Source organism: Numenius arquata, chromosome 15 (assembly GCF_964106895.1).
Source record: "Numenius arquata chromosome 15, bNumArq3.hap1.1, whole genome shotgun sequence".
In the NCBI taxonomy this organism is placed as follows: domain Eukaryota; kingdom Metazoa; phylum Chordata; class Aves; order Charadriiformes; family Scolopacidae; genus Numenius; species Numenius arquata.
In genome coordinates, this window is record NC_133590.1 from 9,034,575 (window position 1) to 9,058,878 (window position 24,304).

Below are 24,304 nucleotides of genomic sequence, written 5' to 3' on the forward strand. Positions count from 1 at the left end.
TTCCAACTCAGCTTGTTTTATTTCTTTAAGTAATCATGTCCATTCATCTACTGAAGCAGTCAAACAATTTTAAAAGTGTCTAGAACTCTAAATGTCCAAAAATTCACTAGTATACTTAGCATTTCCTGCAAATCTCTCAGATGACGTTAAGACAGAGTCTTGCTATATTGTTTTACCTGTAAATTACTCCAAATCTCACACCTTTAAGGTAAAAAACTTAGTTTTTTATTGTCTTATTAAGCTCTTATGAACCAATCCACAGTTCAAGAGTCAAAAATCTGCAAGTAGACATAGGAAAAATTAGTTTTTCAGGTACTTTTTTTTTTTTTTAAAAAAAGAAAGCCTTCAAGAGCTGTGCTAACCAATTATGATATTTTTCACAGAAAAAATACGCACATCAGTGCTGAGCATTTAAAGGTCTTTCCAAAATTCTAATACATGAATGTGGCAGACTTGGAATTCATGTATAACTTCTATTTTAAAATCAATGTATGGAAGAGGACTGGCTCTACATTCTGATCTCGTCCATCATCAGGGATGGCTGTTAAATTCTTTTTATGCAGACATTTATGCAAGGTAACCTGTGACCTAACAATGTGTAGCCACCCTATTTTCTGATGGAATAGCAGGTGGTTACTCAGAGCTTCCTCATGACTTATTCATATATCCCTTGTATTCACTTATGTCAATGTATGAAGAGCATTACTAAAGGGGGTTCTTTCCTATTTTGAAGCAGGCAGATGTTACTGACCTCATTTGGGCTGTTACCTTATCTAGCGTATACAGCAAATGTATCAGTCTTTTATGCAGACTGAGCTGCAGTGTGGAGTTGAGGAAATCCAGGCACTTACAGGTGAGTAGCCCAGACCTGACTGGCTGTGTATAGCGTGCAAAGTAAAGGAAGAATATGGGGATCTACTAATCTTTACAAATACATGACGACTCTGAAAGCTTAATAAAAATGTTTTCCCCCTCCCCAGTTATATATATCGTCTGCTTAGTAGCTTAAGTCTACTTCTGAAGATCGATGTTTTCTGTCTTAAATATCCTTATTTGCAATTTAGCCACCTGCTTAAGAGCCAAGTAATTCGGCTTATCTTCCTCCAGTTTTCTCAGTTGCTATCTAAAGGATCCCTCTTTCTTTTGGAATGTGCAAAGTTTCTTATGTGTTTATACCACTTTTCTCTAATGAGTGGTAGAAATGCTAATGAGAAGAATGTTCAGAACTAGAGCTCAAAAGCGTCGAGAGCCTTCCAACAGATTCCTGAAGCTGGGCTTTGCCCTGTCTTGCCCGTAAGACCCAGTCTTGTATCCCTGTAAACCCGTGCCAGAGGTGACATACAGTGATCTTAGCCTAAATACGATTCTAAAGTGAGATTTTATTATGTGAGGAGTGGATACATTCTGCTGTGAATGATTTTTTTTTTTTTTGATCATTAGCATATGATTGAAACAACAATACAGCATTTGCATCCTCTTTGTAACAACAAGTAACTCTTGCAGATTCATACCAAAGTACCTGAGACAAGGACAGGGTCTATTTTCAAGCTTAGTAAAATTTTTAGATCTCTGTGAGTTTTTGAGATAGTACAGGGTATGTATTGAAATTCGAGAAATATGAGTAAATACTTCCATAAAGCTCACTTACCAACAGAAGGCTTTTTAAAGCAGCCTTGTCAGTTTAAATTCCCTAAAAGTATCCCATATAAGATGATATACATGTGCTGTATAATCCTATCTTTAGTAAATGGATTTGCAGCCTAAGAACGTTTATGAATCGAAGCACTCGGATCCTTAGGCTGATTCAAGAAAAAGCATTTTAAAATGTAAAGGGATTAAAAACTTGTGTTCCCAGTGACTTTGTAAGCAAAGATTTAGCTTATTTTCTAACTAAAAGCTGACATTAGGCTGGCAATTCCCAGAATCCAGGCTGAAGAAGCCATCTCAATCTTGTATACACAGATAACTTTTAGACTTGGTGTTTAAAAAGTAGCTATTTCCTTAAGATAGTTATTTGAGGGGGAGAAAATGAGACAAAATCAGACTGAACTAGAGTGTCTCCCTTGGTGTGGAGATGAACCTCATCTACTGTCACTCTGGATCTGATGCCAGACTCCCCAGGGTAGTTGAGTGCTACTTGATGGGGGGTGCAGCCTGTGCCGTGGTGGCACAGATCGGGTCAGTGCATTCACATTACAGCTCCTGTCTGGGTTCCGTCCTGGATAGAGAATTCAAGGGAAGAAAGGCTCTGCTTCATTTTTCCTTCGGTGGGATGCAGACGTGGAGCGAAATAACCTCTGTAGAAGATCGTGCCTTGTTCCACCTCTGCTGGTTGGCAGTGTTTTATACAGCCTGGTCTGTATCTGGCACCTATTTTGGGGTGTTAAAGTATAACTCAGGTATGGTTTTTATGAGCAGTGGAGAAAAGTGAGCAAATTCACAGATCAAAATAAAACTCTTTCCACAAGTGTATGATTTATTTACTCAATATACTTTGTTTGCCTTAATTTATATAGTCACTGGAACTAAGCTACCACATATTTTGATTACCACTTTTTTTTTCCTCTTTCAGTTCTTCCCCTAAATAAGTTGTTTATCAAAATAGCTATATTTTTGAATCCCAAGTCTTAAATTTTTGTCTCTTAAGGCAATGAATGGGGTATCAGCTTCCTAATTGTGTATTTTGAGAAGCTGTAAAATATGTCTATTCTTGAAGTAATTTTCATCTCTTTGGAATTTTCTGTGGCTATTTTTTGTTTTTGTTAAAGAGTATGCATACATAGAAACGTGCTTTAGGTTTTGGGTTTGGTTTTTTTTTTGCAGTTTTGAATAAAACCTTATTTTGGTATGACTCAACAAGCCCTCCGGCTCTTTTTAGGCTGATGATAACCCTTCAGCTTCCTTACTGAAAAACAAGTTAGATTTAGTTTGAGTTTCCCTGTGACTATAATACGCTCCAGTTTAATGACCTACTAACAGTCCTGTGCACAGTGCTGTCCTCAGAGTTGAGGTCAGGAGTGACTGAAGCTCAGATTAATGATTTAAGAGCACCTGGTGACTAATCAAAGGCCAAAAAAATGCTTTTTCTGACTGTGCGGTGCATGTTTAGAAATGCATCCAGAAGTATATCCTGAAAACAGTTTTGATATATTTTGTAGAGGAGAATATACTGGGATATAGTTCTCCTTTTAGCCTTTCTGCCCTACAACCTCTTCCCCTTCTCCCTCCCCTCTAGCTCTTAATCTCTTCTGCTGTTTGTAAGCATTGCTGAATAGATGCTTATGCTAGATCAGATCTAAGAAACAAGTAGCAATAACCAGAAACTGTCAGAAATTGAGGTTCAGCTGTGGGCTGAGCTGATGTAGCTTTTTTCCCCTCAAACAGCATTGGATGTTCTGTTGTCCCTAACTCCACTTGCACCTGTCTTGGTTTGGTAACGTGGCTTGGAAACAGTTGCATATTGAAAGAAGTCCCTGTTGTGTTATATATTGCAAAAGAACTGAGAAGGTTTAAAGTCAACTGAAAGTTTAAGGAAACTTAGGTTTCCTTTCCTCTGACTTGTTGCTGGTATTAAGCTATTAAACTTCTGTGAATTAATCCTTGGAATTATTAGAAAATTTTGTATTGATAAACATTGAATCAGTTTTGCATCAACGTTAGCTGATCAATACCACCTTTAGAGTCTTGAGTTATTTGAGATAGTAGCACAGATGCCAATTCTAGTCCACAAACTGAGAACTGAATAACAGTGATATTAAGATGTGCTTTTATTGTTCTGTTTATCTTTTGATCTGGATTCTAAACCAGTTTGAAATTCTGGATGAATACTGCTCTCAGACCATGTTCATAACACAGAACCTTTCAAGGAATACTTGATGAGTTTTCTTTTGTGCAATAAGAATGAAGAACATTTATTGTAATTTGTGTGGCTTTCTAGGATTTAGAAGGAGAATTGGTTTTGTTAGTTTGTCATATCTGCTCACTTGTTTTTACCTGTAGTGAAACTTTCTGAAAAGCAATACCAAGCATCTAAATCACTTAAAAATAAATTATCTTTACAATTATCTTTACTCCTAATAAAAACCAACCAAACAAAATGTTTATTGTAATTGAATTATACATGACATAGAAGGTACTGCTTATGTCAGTGCATTCGTGTTGTTTAGAATAGTGGGTTGGAAAGGTACTCAGGAAACCATCTAGTAGAGCAGGTAAGGTCACGTAGGCAAGGAAGGTCGATTTTATTTAAACAGGATTGGTTTCAGTTGTCATCTTTGCTGCAATAATAAACTTCCTTCAGCGAAATACTTTCTTTTCAGATGTCTGTCTCATCTTTACGCAAACCAATGCACTTCTTTCTGAATTTGCTATGTATTCCAATTTTGTTGGGGTCTAGAGAACAAGTCATATGAGGAGAGGCTGAGGGAACTGGGCAAGTTTAGTTTGGAGAAGAGGAGGCTGAGGGGAGACCTCATTGCCCTCTACAACTACCTGAAAGGAGGTTGTAGAGAGGTGGGTGTTGGCCTCTTCTCCCAGGTGAATAACAGCAGGACCAGAGGAAATGGTCTGAAGTTGCGGCAGGAGAGGTTTAGATTAGATATTAGGAAGAATTACTTTACTGAGAGGGTTGTCAGTCACTGGAATGGCCTGCCCAGGGAGGTGATGGAGTCACCGTCCCTGGAGGTGTTTAAGAAATGTGTAGACATGGCACTTCAGGGCATGCTCTAGTGCCTGAGATTGTTGGGTTGGGTGTGTTTGTTTGTGGGTTTGGTTTTTTTTTTGTGTGTGTATGGTTGGACTCGATCTCAAAGGTCCCTTCCAACCATGAAGATTCTGTGATTGTGTTTAAGCCAACCAAATAAAGCAATAGTTAACATCTTTTTGATGTACCTTTCGAAGGCCTTTTTGTAGAAATTTCATCAACACGAGGAAATGTACTCTGTGCTTGTGGGTGAGGTGACCAGGGCAATCTAGATTTCTGGTTTGATACATTGCAAGAAACAATGACAGTTTAAGCAGTTAAATGCTGAAAGGCATACTTGATGTTGTGTTTGTAAGTTGGTATATTAAATAACAAAAGTATCTCTTTTGAATAATTCTGTGTCTACAGTTGCTGAGAGTTGGGGAAGCTCCTTGCACAGCGTGACCCATGGGGAGTGTGCTGCTGGTACTTCTCCTTTGGCGTGTAATTCATGCAATCCGGGAAGGGGCAGTGTTCTCCTTAACCATTCACCTGTGCTGAAGCAATTCTTTGCTCTAGTGCGTTTTGCTGCCTGAATCATCACTTCTTCTCTAAGCCTTAGGGTCACTGCTTTTTTCTGACCCTATTTCAGAGTGATTGCTTGCCTTCTCGCTCCTTTTCCTCTACTTGTTTCTAACAGCCTAGTTTACTGGCTTTACACTTCGATGTATGGCTCTGTTGATTCCTGCTGGCTTTCGGGCACTACGCTGTGTAGCAGCAGCTCTTCTCTGTGGACAGGTATAGTTTCTGTTTATACTGTCTTGATGAAGAGTGGGTCCTTCTTTCTAATCTATTCTACTTGGTGCTTGAACCGAGTGAGAAAAGATCAGTGGCAGCTCTGAGAGCTTTTCATCGCAGAAGTTAAATCGTCAGTCTCCAAGAGGGAAGCGGGTGCAGCCTGTTTTCCTAGGAGCAGTCTTAAGAATTTCTGCTCATGAAAGATGGTCCTACACTTTCTATATCCTCTCACTGATACGACAAGACAGGTTGGCTGTGTGTCCCACATGCCGTGCTATATCCCTGTAAGGAGAGCATAAACAGGCTCATAAGAGCTCTGGTCCTGAAGGTGCGTAACCTGCTGTTGTCCTCTGTTAAAGGGAAAGTGGGCCATTCCAAGCAACGTCCCCCTGACCTGTACTCACCTTTCATGGCAGACTGGGGGCAGCAGCCCCTGTGACACCTTCCCTTATGTCCTCTTTCCCTGTTCCTAGCTCTAGATATGTCTTTTGAGCAACTGGCTGATACCAATGAGTGCCTTGGCAAGCTAGAGCAGAAGGGTTTTGGAAATCTTAGCAGAAACTTTTATGTTTGTGTTCACTGAATTGGCAGTGTCCTTATCAAGAGAGGATATGAAGGGACCGAGTTTTCTGTTGTAATTTTTCTGCTTAGCAGAAAGAAATTCTAAAAGTTTTTTTGTTCAATGCCTGTGTGGTGAATAAACCCATGGAGCATTACATTGAAAAACTTCAGATTTATATCTTTCATAATTATACTAATATGGTGCCTCATTTAAATCCAAGGCCTGTATAGGACTCTGTGAATAGAATAAACTGTGCAGTCTCAGTTGAGTTTTCTCACTAGAGCTACAGGAATGCTCATGCATGGGTCAATTTACAGGATGCAACCTGTTCATTTTCCTGGTTGTGTAAAGCTTTAAAAATGTATCTATGGAAAAAAAAAAAGTGAGGTTACAGAAAATACTGGAAAAATGAAGCTTTTCTCACTTAAATAGTATGATTAATTTTTGTCTTGTATTCTTTTGTGTTTCTGTGGACAGTAGAAATAACAGTAATACCTTCTCCCAGAACCCAAACAAAATTTCTCTGAATGTATGTAATACAGACTAATAAGACTTATTTCAGACGGGTCGAAGACATGTATAGTTTTGAAGTTGTCATGACTTCACAACACCATCTTTGGAGATACAAAAATCACTGCATTAGCAGGTCTTTCATTAATGGTTCAGTGAATGGGAAGTTGTATTTTGCTCAATAACTGATGGATGTAACAGAGTTCTGTGTGTGCCTCTGTCTTCTAATATTTCTCGCCACTATCTGCAAATTGTTCTTGGTGTTTCATTTCAGTTGAGAGCTCAAAGCTAAAAGTGCTAACAAGTTTTGTTTGTAATTTTAAACTTGACATCAGTATTTCCTTAATTCTAGAGATTTTTGAATTTAAATAAAGAACAAATTACAGGCTAAAGTTATCCTTCCCTGCCAAGAAACCCCAAAACTCCAAAAAGCTCATCCCAACAAACCAAAAAAACCAGACCCAAGCCCCTCTATCAGTGTGTGAAATACTTGATTCTGTGAAACTGGCAGTTTCACAGAATAGTTAGGACTCAAAATTTCAGTCTCTCCTTTCTGATATCTCTTAATCCCCTTCTAGAGGAAGTATTGGAAGTTGCTAACAGTGATATATATGACTTACCCATGAATTAAAAAATCAAGCAGAAAATATGAGTGAAATGACACCTGCCACAAACGATGTGTTCTAAAGTGATGCTTTTTTATTACTAGTAAGAATCTTTCATATCCCCAAACAGGAATACCTTGTAATACCCCAGAGACACGAATGCCATTATTCCATTTCTTTACAAAAAAAGAGGGGTGTGCTTTGTATTTAAGGCAAACGTGTAATGTCCGGATAATCGCTACAGCCAAAGAAGTCAGAAAGTGATTATCTGTATAATTATCTAAAAGACAGTACATGAAACCTAGTCAGCACCAAGCCCTTTGAATTTATTAATCATTTAAGTTTTTAAAAGAACTATTATCTCTTCTAATCTCAACATTTGTACTGATACTGTACTGTTCAGGGCTTGAGAACCTCTTGTGAAGCAGCATGTGTGCTGATAGGAGGTGGAAGAGAGGAAGGAGTTGCTGATTATATATATATAAAAATAAAAAAAAAACAGAATGAGGATGCTGAATTAAAAAAAAGTGTTGAAAACCAAATAAATCATAATATAAAATGAAACAAACTTCTGTTAGTGTAGTTTTAGGGGTGCGAAGAGATACTTGATGTCTTTGTTTGGATTTTTCTTTGCAGGATGTGTATGTCGAAGTTTACTGCATTTGGATAATTTCAGAGTTACTATAGCTAGTGGGAGCTGGTGTTTGCAGCGTTACGGTAGGAGGTAGTTTCCTGCCAGAAGAACTGTCTTTAACAAACATAGAATTTGATGGTTAGGTGTTAATCAATCTAAATGACTGAAAGGTGGAAATCGCTGCTTCTTGTTGAGCACAGGTGTTTATTAGAAACTTGTCTTAAATAAGCGATGGGAAATTTAGGAATAGGTGACACCCTGAATTTAGAGCGTTTGGCTGTTACCTCAGGAAGCTTAAGGTAAAACCCTGAAGTAGGTCACAAATGAAAATGAGATTTATAGTGAAGTACAGTGAAAAATTGGCACAGTACATTACCTTTTTGCCAAGTACCTCAGTCTGCATTGTCTATATGCTTTGTGCCCCACATTTTAAGATAATGTAGCAAGTTTGGTTAATTATAGAAGACTTATAAAATACATATTTATGGCTCAATATATAAAATACATACGTACATGTATTTAAAGTATGTACAAATACATAAAAATTCAAAGTAACTTTTATCCTTCATTCATGTTAATCTTGTGATTAAATCAAAACCTGTAGACAGTCTTACTTTAACATAGAACCTACTTGGATTGAAATCTGTTTTAGGCAGCAGAGATGAAGTCAAAGATGTTAACAAAATAATGTAAAGTTAGAAAATACACTTAACCATGTTACTTTAGAAAATGGAGGGCTGCCTTGTAGAAAATAAAGCCTAGAGGAAAGAGCTCTAGCAATTAAATCTAAGCTATGACTTTTTTTATTAACACTGGAGATAACATAAGGATAATGTGTTATTTCTGGGTAATGCTAAAGTAACATAATCTATTCAGGTACAAAGCTTTTCTAAATGAAATAATAAAAATATTAATGTGGTAGGAAAAAAGTAAGTAATAGGACTTTCAGTCTGGTGGAGTGTGTGTTTTGGATTATTTTTTTTTTTTGTGCTTATTTATTTCTTCATTATCTTGGCAACATTTGGCAATAATAAAAACTCTTGGCAGAAATGAACACTGTAAAATGTTAAAGGAATGAGATGTCTCCTTACTTCCTGGCTGATTCTTTTGCAATTACTGTTTGCTTTTAATGGTAGCTATCTGGATGGATATGAGAAAACTTTGGGACTGCTGTTAATGTTCTTCTGAATCAAGAAGGAATAGTCAGAATTTTGAATATTTCAAATCTTATTCTTTTTCTGAGAAAATGGGTGACCCTGACACGAAACCGTGAGTGCAAGAAGTTCGGTCCGTGAATCAGGTAGATGGTCTGCCTCTAAGTCAAAACAGGAATTATTTTTATACAGCTACAGCTTTTTTAACCTTTTGGATTTTATATCTAAACTAGCATTTGCAGCCATAATTAAATGAGATAGTGATACAGGGAAATATATGATGTCTTGTGTTTGTATCAAATGCCAACTTGATTTTCCATCAATTCTTAATTTTAAGCATAGTGGCAGGTCTATTTATAGGCAGAATTTTGGATGACATCTATGAACTGGCCTGGGCATTTCTAAAGAGTAGATGTCTGTCTCGTATGATTTTGTCTAACTGTGATACCAAAATAGGAAATACCAAATGTGTGTATTAATCCAGATAAGAGAGATGAAGCTACATTTCTTGAAGTTTGTTTCCAGGTCAGTGGAGGATATTGTGCTGTTTGCAGTATCTTTTAAAAGTCACTGATTTCCTAGTTGAGATGAAGAGGACCACTGCCACCTGGAAAATATTGGCAAGATTTGAACTGTTAATTGGTGTAGCAGTTCTGTAGAAAGTATGCAGTTCACTGGTGAACTCTGTAGATTGACTCAACTCCACGCAACTTCATAGAAACTCTCCATAAATATTACATGTAAATCCTTCTGTGTAAAACTAGATAGCATAAAAACTTGTTTAGTTGTTAATAACTTCTAAATGATTGGGGGTGATACAGTATTTAGTAGTTTGGCTTTCTTAAAATATAGCATAATGGTTCTTCTCTCTCTCCCCCAAATGGAAAGGTTTGCATTCGAAAGTATTTTCTGACTTCAGGTTAAACCTCGGGAAACAGGTCAACACTTTTTCAGTAACATGTGTGTACTTGGGTACCTGTGTTAAACAATAAAGCTGTAATCTCTGACAATCTGCTTTTGTTGATCTCACAGGTAAAGAATCAGGTGCTTTTGAAGTGGTATTAAAAAAAAAAAAAGTTTCTTGATGGATATATACTATATTTGTTAGAGGAGGAATAGTGGCACAGTGAGAGCTATAGGTAAGGAGCTGTTTTTTTGAAGATATTCCAATTTGTAATTTGTTAAAAATCTTCATGTGTGGTTTTCTTGTTACATTATGTGAATGTCACTATTCAAAAAAGCTAAGAATCCACTGAAGGGTAATAATGTATTTAATGACAGATTCCTGAGCGCTGATCTATTTTTCCTTGCTGCCTCTCTTCGGTCAGCTTCCTAAAGTGTTCATCATGCTGGCTGCACTCTGCTATTTTCCCATACTGTATTAGTGTTTTGGCAGACCAGATTTTCTTAGGCTTTGCTGTCTTTCTAAATTTTTTTTTTTTTTTTTTTTGATTTGAGCTCCCTTTTTGGAGAAGTTCTGTTATTCATTTACATAGCTATAAAAATATGTAAATAATCGATACCAGTAGAGAAAATGATTCATTTCTTTGTTTAGATTCAATGCAATCAGCATTTAGGTTGCTTTTTTAGATAGTTATAGCTTATACTCGCATATTTTAAAGAATATATATATGTGCTCTGAAGAACAATCTGAAGATAGAAGCCATCCTGACTTTTTCGGGACCCATGCTATGAAGCTGTGCTTTCAGTAGGGTTATTTCTTCCATTTAAGTATCAAGCTGTTAAATGAAAATATTCTAATTGTGTGCAGTGAGAGAGATTAGCGTGCCTGTTCCTTCACCTTGTCTCTTGGCCTGTGTTCATCCAAAATTCTTTTATTAATTGGTCAGAAAAAACTTAAAATAGAGCATTTTGACACATGTTGTTGCTGGAAACTAGTAGGAAAATTCCTCTACGTGCAGAAAAAGTAGAAAGCTCTTTTCTGTGTGCATGTCAAGGTTTTTCCTCGGACTTAATATTAGAGCCATGAGGAAGAGGAAAAGCTTGTGTGTTTGCACCTCTTAATTCATAATGCTGATATCTGCAACTGCCCGGTTTTAACCAATGCAAAAAATGGCACCATGTTGTAATTGGTTGAATGACTTACATTATTGTATACAAAACTAACGCAACTGTCATGATGGTAACCTTCTACATATGTGCACTTGAGTTTTAATTTTTGTTAGTACTTTATGTTAGCGCTTCATAAGGTAAATAAATAATGAATATGAGTAATAATTAAAAAACTTGACATAGTTGAGTAATAGAAAACCGGCTGTTGTGGAAAATATAGTAGTTTTTAAAAGAACTTTAAGATAGAATTTCTTCTTTTCTTGTGGAGTCCATTGATTTTTGAGTAGGATTTCTCGCTATGCAGCATGGCCAGGAGCTACCATCTTTTAAGTGAATGCTTACCACAAAAACAAAAATAGATTTTCCTACCAAGAAATTGATTATAAATGAAACTTTCCATATAGCAAGTTCCAGATCATGCAACCTGCATTGATCCTATACAACACAGCCTGAAAAAAGTTGTACTGATGGAATTGGATTAGAATTTCTACACTTCAGTAGGCATAATTAAACCCCGGTAAGATGAAATAGAGTAATACCATTTAGTTCCTTCTGTGGGGTAAGTTTGCAGTCACCGAGAATTCCAGGTTGTGCATAAATCAACACGTATAGAGGCAGTTATTCTGCTACTTTCATTCAGGAGAACTAGCTATATTAAGGACGTTAAATAATTCTTCTCTGGTTGCTATGCTGGTCAGACCACAGCTGGAGTGGTAAGTATCATTTTGAGATGTAGATGAATTGAAGAAGTCCTAGAGGAGGCATGTCTAGAAAATGATGCATGATGAACGCTAGATTAAATTGCTTAATTCAGAGGAGAAAACCCTGAAGGCAGATGTTTGTAAAAGGTAAGCAGAAAGAGGAAGGGAATTAACCTGCTTTCCAGGTCCACTCTGAGTAGGACAGGAAGTAGTATGTTTAAGTAAGAAAAAAAATTAAATTAGACATTTAGAAAAACTTTCTAATAATAAGTCAGTACTAAAATAGATTGCCTAAGAAGATTGTAGACTTCTGTCATTGGAATGATTAAGAACAGATTAGACAAATAACTGTGAAGAAAGATTTCAGTATGGTTGATCCTACCTTGGGATAGGCGTTAGGGTGTGTTGTAAATGAATGGCAATTTTTAGTGGGGCAAAAAAGTCAAGTGCCACCTAACACTGTGAGGAGGTAGAAGAAAACCCCTAGGTAGTTTCATACAGCAGTTCCACAGTAATTTTAATTTATAGTAGAATAAATATTGGGATTGCCTTTAATGTTACTATATTACTTTTATTTTCTGCATCTGGTTTGTCTACCAAGTCTTCATAAAGCTGTGCCCACATTTGCTTCTTTCTAGTCACTTTGTAGATTGCCTTTAAGTCTCACAGTCACACATTCAGTTGTCCTATTCTAAATGACCCGTCATGGTGTATGTTCTGTGAATTCATGTATTATGCAGCCTAAGGAAGGGAACAGATTTTTTGAAAATTTTATGGAAGTGAAAATACATTGCTTAAGTAAGATGCCATGTAAGTTTGTACTTTGAAAGGAACAATTACATCTATGCAGTAATCTTTTAGTAGTTTTTGGGACTATAGAATAAGAGCCTTTTTCAGAAACAGTAAATGAGGAAACAAAACATCTGTTGGCGTTAAACCTTAAATTGACATTTTTCACCAATCAAAGGTTATATTTCTGCTAACTTTATTAAAAAAACAAACAAACAAAAAATTCCCCAAACCCCAGAAACTAAACACTCAAGAAAAAAATAGATTTGTGACCCACAGAAGTGTTAAGCTTCTTGAAATACAGAATATATTCTTATGGGGAAAAAAATGTTGTAGTGTAGTCTTAATTTCTGGGATTTTTTCATTGTTTTGGAGCCTGGTTTTGTTTAAAATACGTTAGAGGTTAGAACTGAATACTTGACTTAAGCAGTAGGGACCTTTTACAAAAGAAACTTGCTTTTTCAATGTATAAAGTGGGGCCTATTTAAGAGCATCCCTTTGATTAATTGCCATGTGAAAAGTTGTTGGGAATGGCCTTACAGTTTCTAAATATAAATTCTTCTAGTAATGCAAAGCAGTATGTAACAAATATAGGAGTGTGATTGGCATATGCAAATATTTTCTTAATGTATTAAATATTTATTCCTCTTGATTAGTCACTGAAGAAAAATTAGAACTGCAGTATGTTCAGTATATTCTAATATATGTTGTGAAAAAAAAAATTAACCAATTGCAAGGTTCTATAATAAATGTGAAAATCAGGAAAATCAAATGCAAGTTCTTAGGATTTTTATCAGGTGCCGATCAATACTTTTTGCCTGGAAAATAAAAATCTGGTTTTGTGGGTTTTTCAGAACATGTTTTTCAGATCTTCCTCTGAAAACAGTATTAAAAAGCCTTCTTAGTTTCTCTTTTAATATTTTGGCATGAGAAATGGCCTCTTCATCTCTTCTGTATTTCTTTCTATCATAGTGCTCACTGATTCTTTTTTGTTCTGTAAGGTAGTCCAAATTTTTTTTTTTCCTTCCTTCTTAACATACTCAGCTGATCTCATCTGGGATCCGTGAAGAGCCTCTTTCCCTGCTGTAAAGGTTACGCACAAGATCTCGAACTGGAAAGATTGACCCTGCTTTGTGCTTTGAAGCACAGTTATTGATTTGTATTTTTTTTAATAAAACATTAAAAAAAAATCATAAAAGATGAAAAGGAGATGGAACAAAATTTTGCAACAATGGAGAGAACAGTCCTTGACTGACACAAATACTGATACTGAGATCAATCCATATAGTAAAATATACTCTTTTTCTTATATTCAGATAGATCTGAAGTAGGAATTACGAAGTAATCCGACTTTTCATAAAATTTTGAATAGAAATGTGCCACTAACAAATATAGAGAGAAATTAATCTCTTCATAACCCCTTCTTTTATTTAACAGTGAATATTTATAATGTTATGAATGTGCGTTATGCTTTGTTTCTCTTAATGCATCTGTGTTATACATCAGACATGTCTGTCCATCTACCAGCAGTTTTGTGGATCTTCATGTTCTACTGATGGCAGAAAATACCCAGTGACTTCTCTGGTTTAAATTTGTTCCCCTTTCTGAAAGATTTGATGATACTATTCTTTTACAGGAAGATTACAGGAGATGACATGACTGCATTTTTCACAGATCTATAAATATTACAGCCAGGAAGGGCCATTTTAATAACCTGCTCTGACGTCTTATGTATTGCAGGCCATAGATTTCATCTGACTACTCCTTCATTTTGGACCAATAATTTCTGACTGAACTAGAACATACTTTTCTCTTCTCTTGAATTGCATCAGCCTTGATTTAAAGTCTCTGTAGTGGTAAATATAAATGTTACCCCTGTAAATTCAAACTCAGTTATATCTGCCATTATTTTATAACAGTGGTAATATTCCAGGGGAATTTAGATATCCGTTTGTTGCATGGTTTGGTTGCCCTATGTTGACTTCAGCTTTTTAGCCCTTGCATATCTGGTATATGTCTGTCTGCTGGATGAAGCAACCTATAGTGCCATGTAGCTTTCACGTAAGCTATTACTGATGGATTAGCTTGGGGAGTGACTCATCTGTCACTGATGCTTCTGAATGTCTTTAGCTCCACTGTGCAGCATCCTGATTTCTTTCTATAATTTGGTAGATCTGTTTTACAGGATACAGAGAAGGGAAATATACTCTTGGCATGAGTCTGTAATTCTTTATAGGCTTTGATTATAACCCTGCCGACTGAAAAAATACTGCTGTGTTTATGAAAGCTGGTGTGCAATTTAAAATGACAGTATACAACATCAGCTGCTCCCTGTGCATTCTGTTCAGAAAGCTGGAGTTTAGGTGTGTGATAAAGCGGTGGTGCTTAAGAAGGCCACACAAATTGTTCTGGGTGTCCCCTCGGCCCTAAAGCTTTCTCAGCAATGAGCCGGGAGTGGGGTGCAGTGTGTAGGCATCGTTCTGGCTATTTCACTTCTGCCACTAAAGAGTGTGTAGTCATGTTGGCTCGTCTGGATTTTGATTATTTTACAGGATCACCGTTAGTTGCAGAGCAAAACTGTGTTCACGAATACCTGGTGTTACAAGATAGATAATACTGCCCTTGATTTGGTAAGAGGTTACCTGGAAGTAGTAGTGCTTATTTATGTGTCACGTTTGGGATTTGGAATTGATAATGTATGGAAAGGTTTGGAAAGAAAAGTGATACAGAAAAGTTCTTGGTGTGACTCAAGAAATTTAAAGTAATACCCCTCTGTCTTGCTATGTATTTATTTAAAATAGAACAGCCCCTTTATCTTACCATTTTCCACAACCATTATTACAAAGCACTGTCATGCTCTTATTTATTCTTTACTTTTTTCACCAGAGTGCAGTAGCTGCTTCAAAGGCTATCTACTCTTTCAAAAGAAACTTTATCAAAAAATTATCAGCGTAGGTGAAAAGGGAAATTGTTTGCACTTTACTAGTGCCAAAGGACTGATCTAATAAAAACAACTCTTGTAAGTCACCTCCATTGCATTATACAGCTATTAAGAAGGCAATGGTCGTGACTGCAAATGAATACTTAGAATATTTCACATTTCTTGCAGCAAAATAAATGTTCTGTGGCTATGTAAGACTTTACATCTGTATATAAACCGTATGACAACACTAAAATTATTTTGATTCAAATTTTATGCTTTTTATACCTTTTTTTTACACCTTTTTTTCCAAACTAGCAATGTCTTCAATCTAGCACACACTCAAACATGGGATCTGCTCCTGTAATCAGCTTTACTAAGGTTCTGCTAGGGACCAAGCATCAATATTAGCTTGACTTCAAAACCAGTGATGTGCAGTTTAGACCGCGAAGTGATACTAGGTTCAGCATTGTCCAGACAATGTAATTAATATATAAAGAAGCCAGAAATAACCCTGAAAAACCCTATTTCTCATGTATATAAACATGAAAGTGTACTTTTAGGTAAAGTTGGTATTTCTCAACAAAAAGAAATATTGTAAACTTAAACTGCATGTGTCTCTTGCTTCAAGCAGAAGTTTTCTGTGGCCAGGCAGTGATTCACAGGAGAGCCCCTGGCAGGAGCATGGTTAGCCTTTCCTGTGGCCATCACTGTGCCATCTCCAGAGCAGCAAGGGAGGAAGGGGAGTTACCTGCTGTCCCTCTCATCAGTCATTGCTCTGCTCATGAGCTACACCAGAGTTTGTATAGCATTTACCAGGAACCATTGCTTTTGGGGAGTGCTGTGCTGCGGTGTTGAGCCCAGCTCAATGTATTGGGTTTTGTTAGGGATATTTTCTCTCAGCTGTCAGCTGACTGAAGTGTAACGTGCTTTGTTGTTTTTATTTTTTTTTCCTCCCACTCTGTTGCTCATGTTACCAGCTGTTTGTCTGCTTTTCTTCTTTTTCTTCAAAAACATAAGTCACTGATACTGCCTTTATGCCTTGAAAATGTTTTGAAGTATAATTATTTGGGCAGCTCCCCATATTAAAGAGCTTTGTCTCATTTCATCAAAAGGAAAGGGTAGGTAAAGATCTTCATTCAAACCACCAGTGTTTAGAACAGAGTGGCTTACAATGTGCCTAACAAACTGACGCTGGTTCTTACAGGACAGGTGAAGGAACTTGGTTAAAAACTTAAGAGTTTGCGTAGACCTTGTCTCATAAATTCTCTTTTCTTGCTCCCTTGTTTCTATTTCCTTTCCACATGTTTATAGTTTTGTTTGGAATAACAGACCTCTCTTGATAAGTATGCAATTAGTATTTGTATGAGTTCAAACATAAATAAATTGCAGTAGATGTGGTAGTGAAGATTTTTAAAATTGGTGTGTACAGCTTCAAATACAGTAGGATAGCAGATACTGAACTCCTCTTCAGCTAGATTCCCTGTGAGAAAATTTAGCTGTGACTTGGTCAACTTGTTCAGCATTGCCTCTGGACTTAGATCTAGTCTATTGATTTATTTAAAAAAACCTGAAACAAACTTTGCTTTTCTTATTCAGTGGTACTTAATCGTAACAATTAACTTTCCATACTATAGTGAAAGAAACGAGCCTTTCTGAGTATGTATTTATATTTGTTATCATTGTTGTAATGTTTTAAAGAGTAGGATGGTCAGTTTTCCCAGTGGAGTAAGGCCCCTAGAGATGTATGTTAAAGACTGAACTATAGAACGTAATCATAAAGGATGCAGAAAATGGGGTAAATCAGTGAAGTTAGTGTGCTGAAGATACTAAGCTCTTTCAAAAAGCTTTTATGTTAATAGATTATTGAATTTCATCTGCTATTTTATCACTCTTTATAGATTAATGTGAAGTAAAAGGTTCTATTTCTACATTAAATGAATTCCTATATGTAATGAATCTCAGAATTATCTATTATCACTCAAAAAAAGTCGTAACAGCTAGTTGTGTTTAAAATGTCAGCATAGTAGTTGTTGAAAGAGCAAATAAAATGTTAAGATGAGAATAGAGAACAAAGTGGAAATAATTATTTTGCTGCTGTACAGATTCATGGTTCACTTGCATCTTGAATACGATATGCTGATCTCTGTGTTGCATCTCAGAAAGGGTACAGGAGAATAGAAAAGATGTGTTAAAGGCAGCGAGTGAGGATTTCTCAGGTTGGAAAAGGGACATTGGAGAGAAGGGTGGGGAAACACCACAGACTGTTACATTTTAAGTAGGACAAAGCATGTGAACAGGGTACTGTTGTTCATCATGTCATCCAATGCCAGACCGAAGGACGGCAGGTAAAAGCGCCAAGAGGTAGGCTCAGGTCAAAACCAGTTGAGGTGTCTCTTCGTATATGTGTAGAAATCATTCCTGCTGGATGTCCTAGATGCTGCAAGTTTACAGGAGTTTACATGGGCAAACCCCTAGGAGAAACGTTAACCCAAAACCAACACAGAGGCACCAACCTCTGGCTGAGAATGTCCCTGAGCTGCAAGTCACTGAAGGTGGTGTAACGCTGTGGGGACTATCTGTAGGCAATGAAATTCTCTCCGGGGTATCCACTCGACCTTTTGTAGCTATTCATAAGCATTTTATTTAGTTTCTGCGTATTCCAGTGTTGTGCTTTCCCGTGTCTCATCACTGACCAGGAATAAGAGCAGGACAGGCTGGCGGATATGCTTGTTTAAATTTATAATTTATGCCTTAATTTCTTTTGATCTAGAACAGTTTTCCCCACTGCTGCTGTGGTCTAATTTCAGAAGTGAGATATAAGGCAATGGTGAAAGAAATAAGCAAACAAACCAAAATACTCCAAAAACCCCTTTTAATTGGTATTGTGTGAAGGATAATTTGAATTACATGTAGTATTTGCTTCCTACTGAACTAGAAAATATAGGAGTCTTGTGATTGCCTAGGGGAGGAAAGCAAACCACTGATATAGAATAATCAAAATTTTAGTTCTTATGAGCAAAAATGGTGTGACAATAAATATGAAGAGAGACTTGACTCTTTCCCCCACTCCCAATTTTCTTTCCATCCAGAAAGAATCTGTTGATGTGTTCATGATGTGTGTTGTGTTGTCTCTGTTGTTACAGCACTGTTTTTTCTCTTGTAGGTTAACAGAACCTTCTGGATATTTAACAGATGGACCAATAAATTATAAATATAAAACTAAATGTACATGGTTAATTGAAGGATAGTAAGTATTTATTTTCATAGCTTAAATTTTCTGACAGTTTTGTACTGTGTACTCTAGAGAACTACAGAACTTCTCAAGTAGAAACTGCATCTGGATGTAATATAAACAGTTTTGGGGTTTTTCTTGTTTGTTTGTTTTGTTTTTGGTTAAATGTTAAAAAGACTTTAAAAAAATAAAAACATTGAAGTAGGATTTTCAGGATTTCTCAGAGTTGGCCAGATTCCATTCCCATTCAAATTGCTGGCAAAAGTTAGGCTGACATTGGAATTTCGCCAGTGCTGCAAGCTTTCAAAACTCTATGATAAATTTCTTGCCTATTTGAGTACCTTTACATAAGTTCCAAATGTGGTTACAGAATCTTATTTATCTCATTATCTCACTTGTTTATCTTATTAATTCATATCTGTGACAAATCAGGAATGGCTTCAAGTACAGAACGCTTCCTGCATAATGCTAATTATTTAGTTACATGCTGCTCAAAAGTTAGTGCTTCTATAAATATTTTCTCTTGCATTCTAGTTTTCCTCATGTACTTAATTCTAAAATCATATTGTGTCCACAGTTCATACAATTTAGATGTCTGTTGCTAATTTTTCAGTTTATGGAGCACAGAAACACCCAGACATGGACAAAGAAATAACGAGACATACGTGAGAGTATGGCTAACTGTTGAAGGCACAAATTTATTAAATATCAGTGGGATTTTTATCCCCCAGGCTATGGGTCAGGATTTTGCTGAAGAATGTAGCTAGGTCTGAGTTCTTCTAATGTTCTCGAAGAAAACTACCCCCTTCTGTATTTCCATATTGTCATAATCTCAGTTACTTTAGATGTCTGCTCTGTCGCTGCAGTTCAGTAATGATTTATCTGATCTAATTTTGGTCTGCTCATATGCAGATAGTAATTTAAACACAACCGCAACGAAGTTATGGGTAGATTGCAAAATCATTTAAGTAGAGGCTTCGGTATCTAGGCGACTAGGCTATAGCTGAGTATCTTTCTGACATACCTAGCCCTCTCATGTTAACCAAGGAATATTTGCACTGCGCTCCACTAAGCTGAAGTGGAAACACGCCTCAGGACTGTGTGCAAACTCTGCTTTGAAGTTGTTCTTCGCTCTGTTCCTCCCCTTTGCAGGAGATGGTAGAGTGGGTAGCTGGAGGAAACAATATGCTGCACAGTATGTAGAGGAGTAATGCAACCCAGTAACATAGTGCAAAATGTCAACACAGAACCAAGTCAGATATGTATAAAATACTCTTAAAAAATTAACAAAGAGCTCTCTTGAAATAATTTCTCACAAAGAACCCCATGTGTTTTCCAAACTGACAAACTGCACTCAAGCCTGTCAGTAGAGGGAGAAAATAGAAAAGAAAAGAAATAAAATAATCAGTATGCTGCATGGAATGTATTTAAGAGTCTGCTAACTTTGTCATATGAGTAAAGTAAAGCTCGTATATTAAAATGGGATATTTTAATTGCTCTAAATTCGGGGTCCTGAACATCAATAAAACCTGGTGAACTTCAGTCTATTGTTAACTTTAGGCATTATTAGACGTGGACTGAAATGTTATTTTCAAAGTTTTCTAAGATAAAGTGAAATATTTGTTTGCCCCAAATTTTGTTATTTAACTCTTCTAAATGTTTAGCTAGTACTTAAAATGTTTTAATAGAGTTATGCTGGCATGATCAATTTTGCTGTAAGTTCTTTATCTCATGAGCTCAATACTTCTCTAAATAATGTTTTACATTAATTTTTCTTTTCTTTCTTTTTTTTTTTTTTTCAGCCCAAATGCAATACTAAGATTAAGATTTAATCACTTTGCCACCGAATGTAGTTGGGACCATATGTATGTATATGATGGAGATTCAATATATGCACCTTTAATAGCTGTATTTAGGTGAGTGTATTTATTAGCCTTTTGGTCCAAGTTGTCACATATGACCATTTTTAGTTTGCAGTGAAAAAATAATATTAGAGGCTTTAATTTGTTAAATAGCTTGCTTTCTTCTGGTAATATTGTGGGAGCATGTATGTAAAGTTATATTAGAATAAATTGCAAACCACTGCTTTTTTAGTTAGGTGATCATAGCATAAGTCAATTATGTGGTGTGTACTTACTGCTGACATTGCACGGAGTGTTAATGCTCATGGACAAGCAATCAGAAATGTATTTTCCAGCAGGTTTCCAATAGTAATTCCTGAGTTTTAATGTGCATTAAATGTGGCACTTCCCAGTAGTGTCAGTATCTGAACCTACTTAAGGGAGAATTGCAGTCTGACACTCGGCAGTGTTGCGCTATGGGTACAGTATCAAAAATGGCTGCTAAACGCCTTCTACGTTTCTGCATGAAGAATGAAGAGACTTGTTCAGGGCACTGGATACCAAGGCTGTCTTAAGCACTTATTTTGTAACTTTTTTCCTTAGATCACTAAACTCAAATTGGCTATCAACTGAAATGATGGAATTTCTTTCCTTTTTGTTATGTTATCATTAGCTTATGAGAATTGTTACACAACTAAATCTTTTTCAGGTTAATATTTGTTGCCTAGAATAATAGTATTACTTTGTAGCGAGGTTTAGAAATAAACATAAAATCAACAACAATAAACAATGAGCATAGCAACTAAAACTGAATAAAGACTAATTATTTGCCTTTCAAATGACAATAAACCATTGAGGTAAAGAATGAGGTCCATATGCTGCATTCCCTATGTGTCCAAGAGAGAAAAAGCAGGGCATGTGAATTTTAATACTTGTTTCCTCCATTCCTGGACCAAAATGTTTCAGTTGGTTTATTCTTACCTTTCCATTAAAATTTTGGGAAATGTTCAAGAAATAATATTCTATGCAAATGGACTATAGTTTATTAGAGAGAAGGCACAGGATCCTAATCCTCTGAAGTCAGTAAACATTTTATCTTAGGATATCCATTGAGTGCAAAGCTTTATTTAAAAAACAATAAAATAAACCAACAAAACAGAAACTATTTGTGCATGTATACACACATGCTCCGTGGGGCAGAAATTGTACTTCATTTTGTGTTATGAAATACGGATTATGCTGCTGAAATTTAAGAAATACTAATTGTGTAAATGATAATGCGTACTCCTAAAGGAGCAAAGCTCAGGTCATCCCTCTTTCCTGCCCAACTGTAGCACTCTATACCACCTTCTCTCCTCATTCTCCTGAATTGGTACAAAATTGCTTGGTGCTTTATTTTTTTTTTTGCTCCCCAAAGTTGAATTTGTAAAATGTGAATTTATAAAATGTAAAGCTGTTACTCAGGAGCCTGACTTTGTAGCATGAATGGAAGGAAAGAGGACGTTCCTCTATCTGTGTTCTTTACTTCAGATGCCTTTCAGTTTATTGATTGTTAGTGTTTTCTTTAGGATTCCCATGACTTCTAATTTATATCTGTGCTGTGGCACTGTTTATGCAGGTGATCCTTTTTCTCGGTATTTTAATATATTGCTTATTTTTCCTAATTCAGTATTTATTTAAGACTGACATCTTAACATCTTTCTGAAGTTTTGAAAAGTGTTTTATTTTCCATTGAAAATTGCCTTTTCATGGAAATTACTTAATTATCATACTTACCAGGTTTGAAATTCTTTACTAAGATAAAATGCTAAAGGTGTGAAAGTGGAAATAGACTTTGTGCTGAAAGGCAGTGAGTGTTAAGAACTTGTCTGAAGGATTATTATTTTTTTTCACAGTTAAAATAAATTTTAAAAGTTATTGTCAGGGTGCATGCACCCTCAGAATAATCTGATATGAAATTTTGCATTACTGTCTGAGGGAGGAGGTTTTTTGTTTTTTTTTTTTTACTGGAAAACCATACCTTAATTTGCAGAGACATGGACAAGTTTTATACACATTTTATTATTTGTTTTCTAAAATGATGATTTTAAATGTGATTTATAAGTTGTCTATATAGTTAACAACCAGAATAAAAGCTAACTCCGTCATCTCCTCTTCCCCCCACCCCCCAAGGACTGATTAAAAACATTTTCTCATTTTCTTTTCCAGTGGTCTAATAGTCCCTGAAGTGCGTGGAAATGAAACTGTTCCTGAAGTAGTCACTACATCTGGTTATGCATTGCTACACTTTTTTAGTGATGCTGCTTATAACCTAACTGGATTTAACATTTTTTACTCGTAAGTATTTTTAATAAGTAATTATTTTGTTAATTAGCCTATAATTTCTTTCAGGAGAATGACAAACCCAGAGAAGGTGTTTATTGATTTTATTAATAGTGTGAGTTATACTTTATGGTATGTTTCTAAAACCAAGGGAGCTGGGTTTGTAATGAGTTGTCATTAAGGTACTAATTAAAAAAAAAAAAAAAAGGAAAATGAGGTAAAGCATATCGCTCTGAGTGAAGCCACGTGGCTATTCCAAGAGCATGTTTTTCCTGTGCCATATGGAACCAGAATGTATCCCTTCCACTATTTACCTAACACAGGTAGTTGTCATATGGAATAGGAGGGAGATTGTATCTGCTGTCATGTCAGTTCCCTTCTCTTGAACTAGGATCATCTGTTGCTTGATTTCGTTTTTTCTTGCTGAATATACTTTTATGGCTTTTGACACTTTCACCAAAGTCCTGCTTTTATTTTTGTGCCAGCCCCGAGGGTTTTATTCAGTTTGTTCTCTGCTTCTTGAGTACTTTCCCCTCCTGTTGTCCATCTCAGTCTGCATTCTGCCTTCATAGTTCTTACCTGCACTGTCCGTCTTTTAGTTTCTCTGATGGCAAAGTCTGATCTGATATAACTATACATTGCTTTCCTCCAGTCTGCTTTTCTGTGTCAGCAGCTCTAAAGATGCATCCAATGGACCTGGGCCTTTTCCTTCTTATATGCACCAGCTGTTGATTGCGATGTCTATATCATTTGGGACATGCTTGTGACACATACTGCGATATCTCTTTATACTGGATAATTTAGTTCAAGAGGGGATTGTGTGGTCCTATTGGACCCGTTTCTTCATGTGATCATTTTCCTATGATTGAAGATATTCTTGTTCCTTTTTTTTTTTTTCAATTCCTTCAGATTCTGAAATACCAGTTTTTGGGATGTGGTGACCAGCACTGCACTTCAAATGTGGAAAGACATGCAATATTTTTGTCATATAAAATTCCTATTTGTGCTTCTGACCATAGGTTTACTTGTGGCAGAGGTCTTTGTTAAATTGTCTATGGAAAGATTGTTTCTGTAGTTTGCAGTGGTTTGCCACCTTTTACCAGATAATAAGTAGCTCTTCAGAGTATGGGAAACCTCTTTAAATATGTTGTATTGGAAATGGCAGTCTAGAAGACTGGGTATTTATAATTTTTGTTAGTTGACATCAGTAAAATGCAATCACCTGGCAGACTTCACTATTGTAATTAGATACATTTTTCAGTTATCCCTGAAGCTTTTATTGCACTTTTTTTGTTTATCTTGGGAGCAAATGGCAACATGACATGGCATTCTTAAGCAATGAGTGTATGTGCTCTGCATTCTTTTGTGCCATGGTAATGTGGTGCATGCTACTTATCATTACCTAATTACTTGGAAGATTTAAAATAAGTAAAAAAAACCTGCCAGTTTTTAATTCCATTACATATATGACTAATGAAA

The 24,304-nt window shown here is 36.2% G+C and overlaps 1 protein-coding gene across 1 annotated transcript in view; it reads left to right on the forward strand.

Moving 5' to 3' along the window:
* ATRNL1 (attractin like 1) overlaps positions 1-24,304 on the forward strand; it is a 509,295-nt gene that overhangs the window by 23,893 nt on the left and 461,098 nt on the right. Inside the window, exons 2-4 of the mRNA XM_074158859.1 lie at positions 18,594-18,677; positions 20,465-20,578; positions 22,712-22,840. Coding sequence (XP_074014960.1) covers positions 18,594-18,677; positions 20,465-20,578; positions 22,712-22,840 — 327 coding nt within the window. The remainder of the gene's footprint in view (positions 1-18,593; positions 18,678-20,464; positions 20,579-22,711; positions 22,841-24,304) is intronic.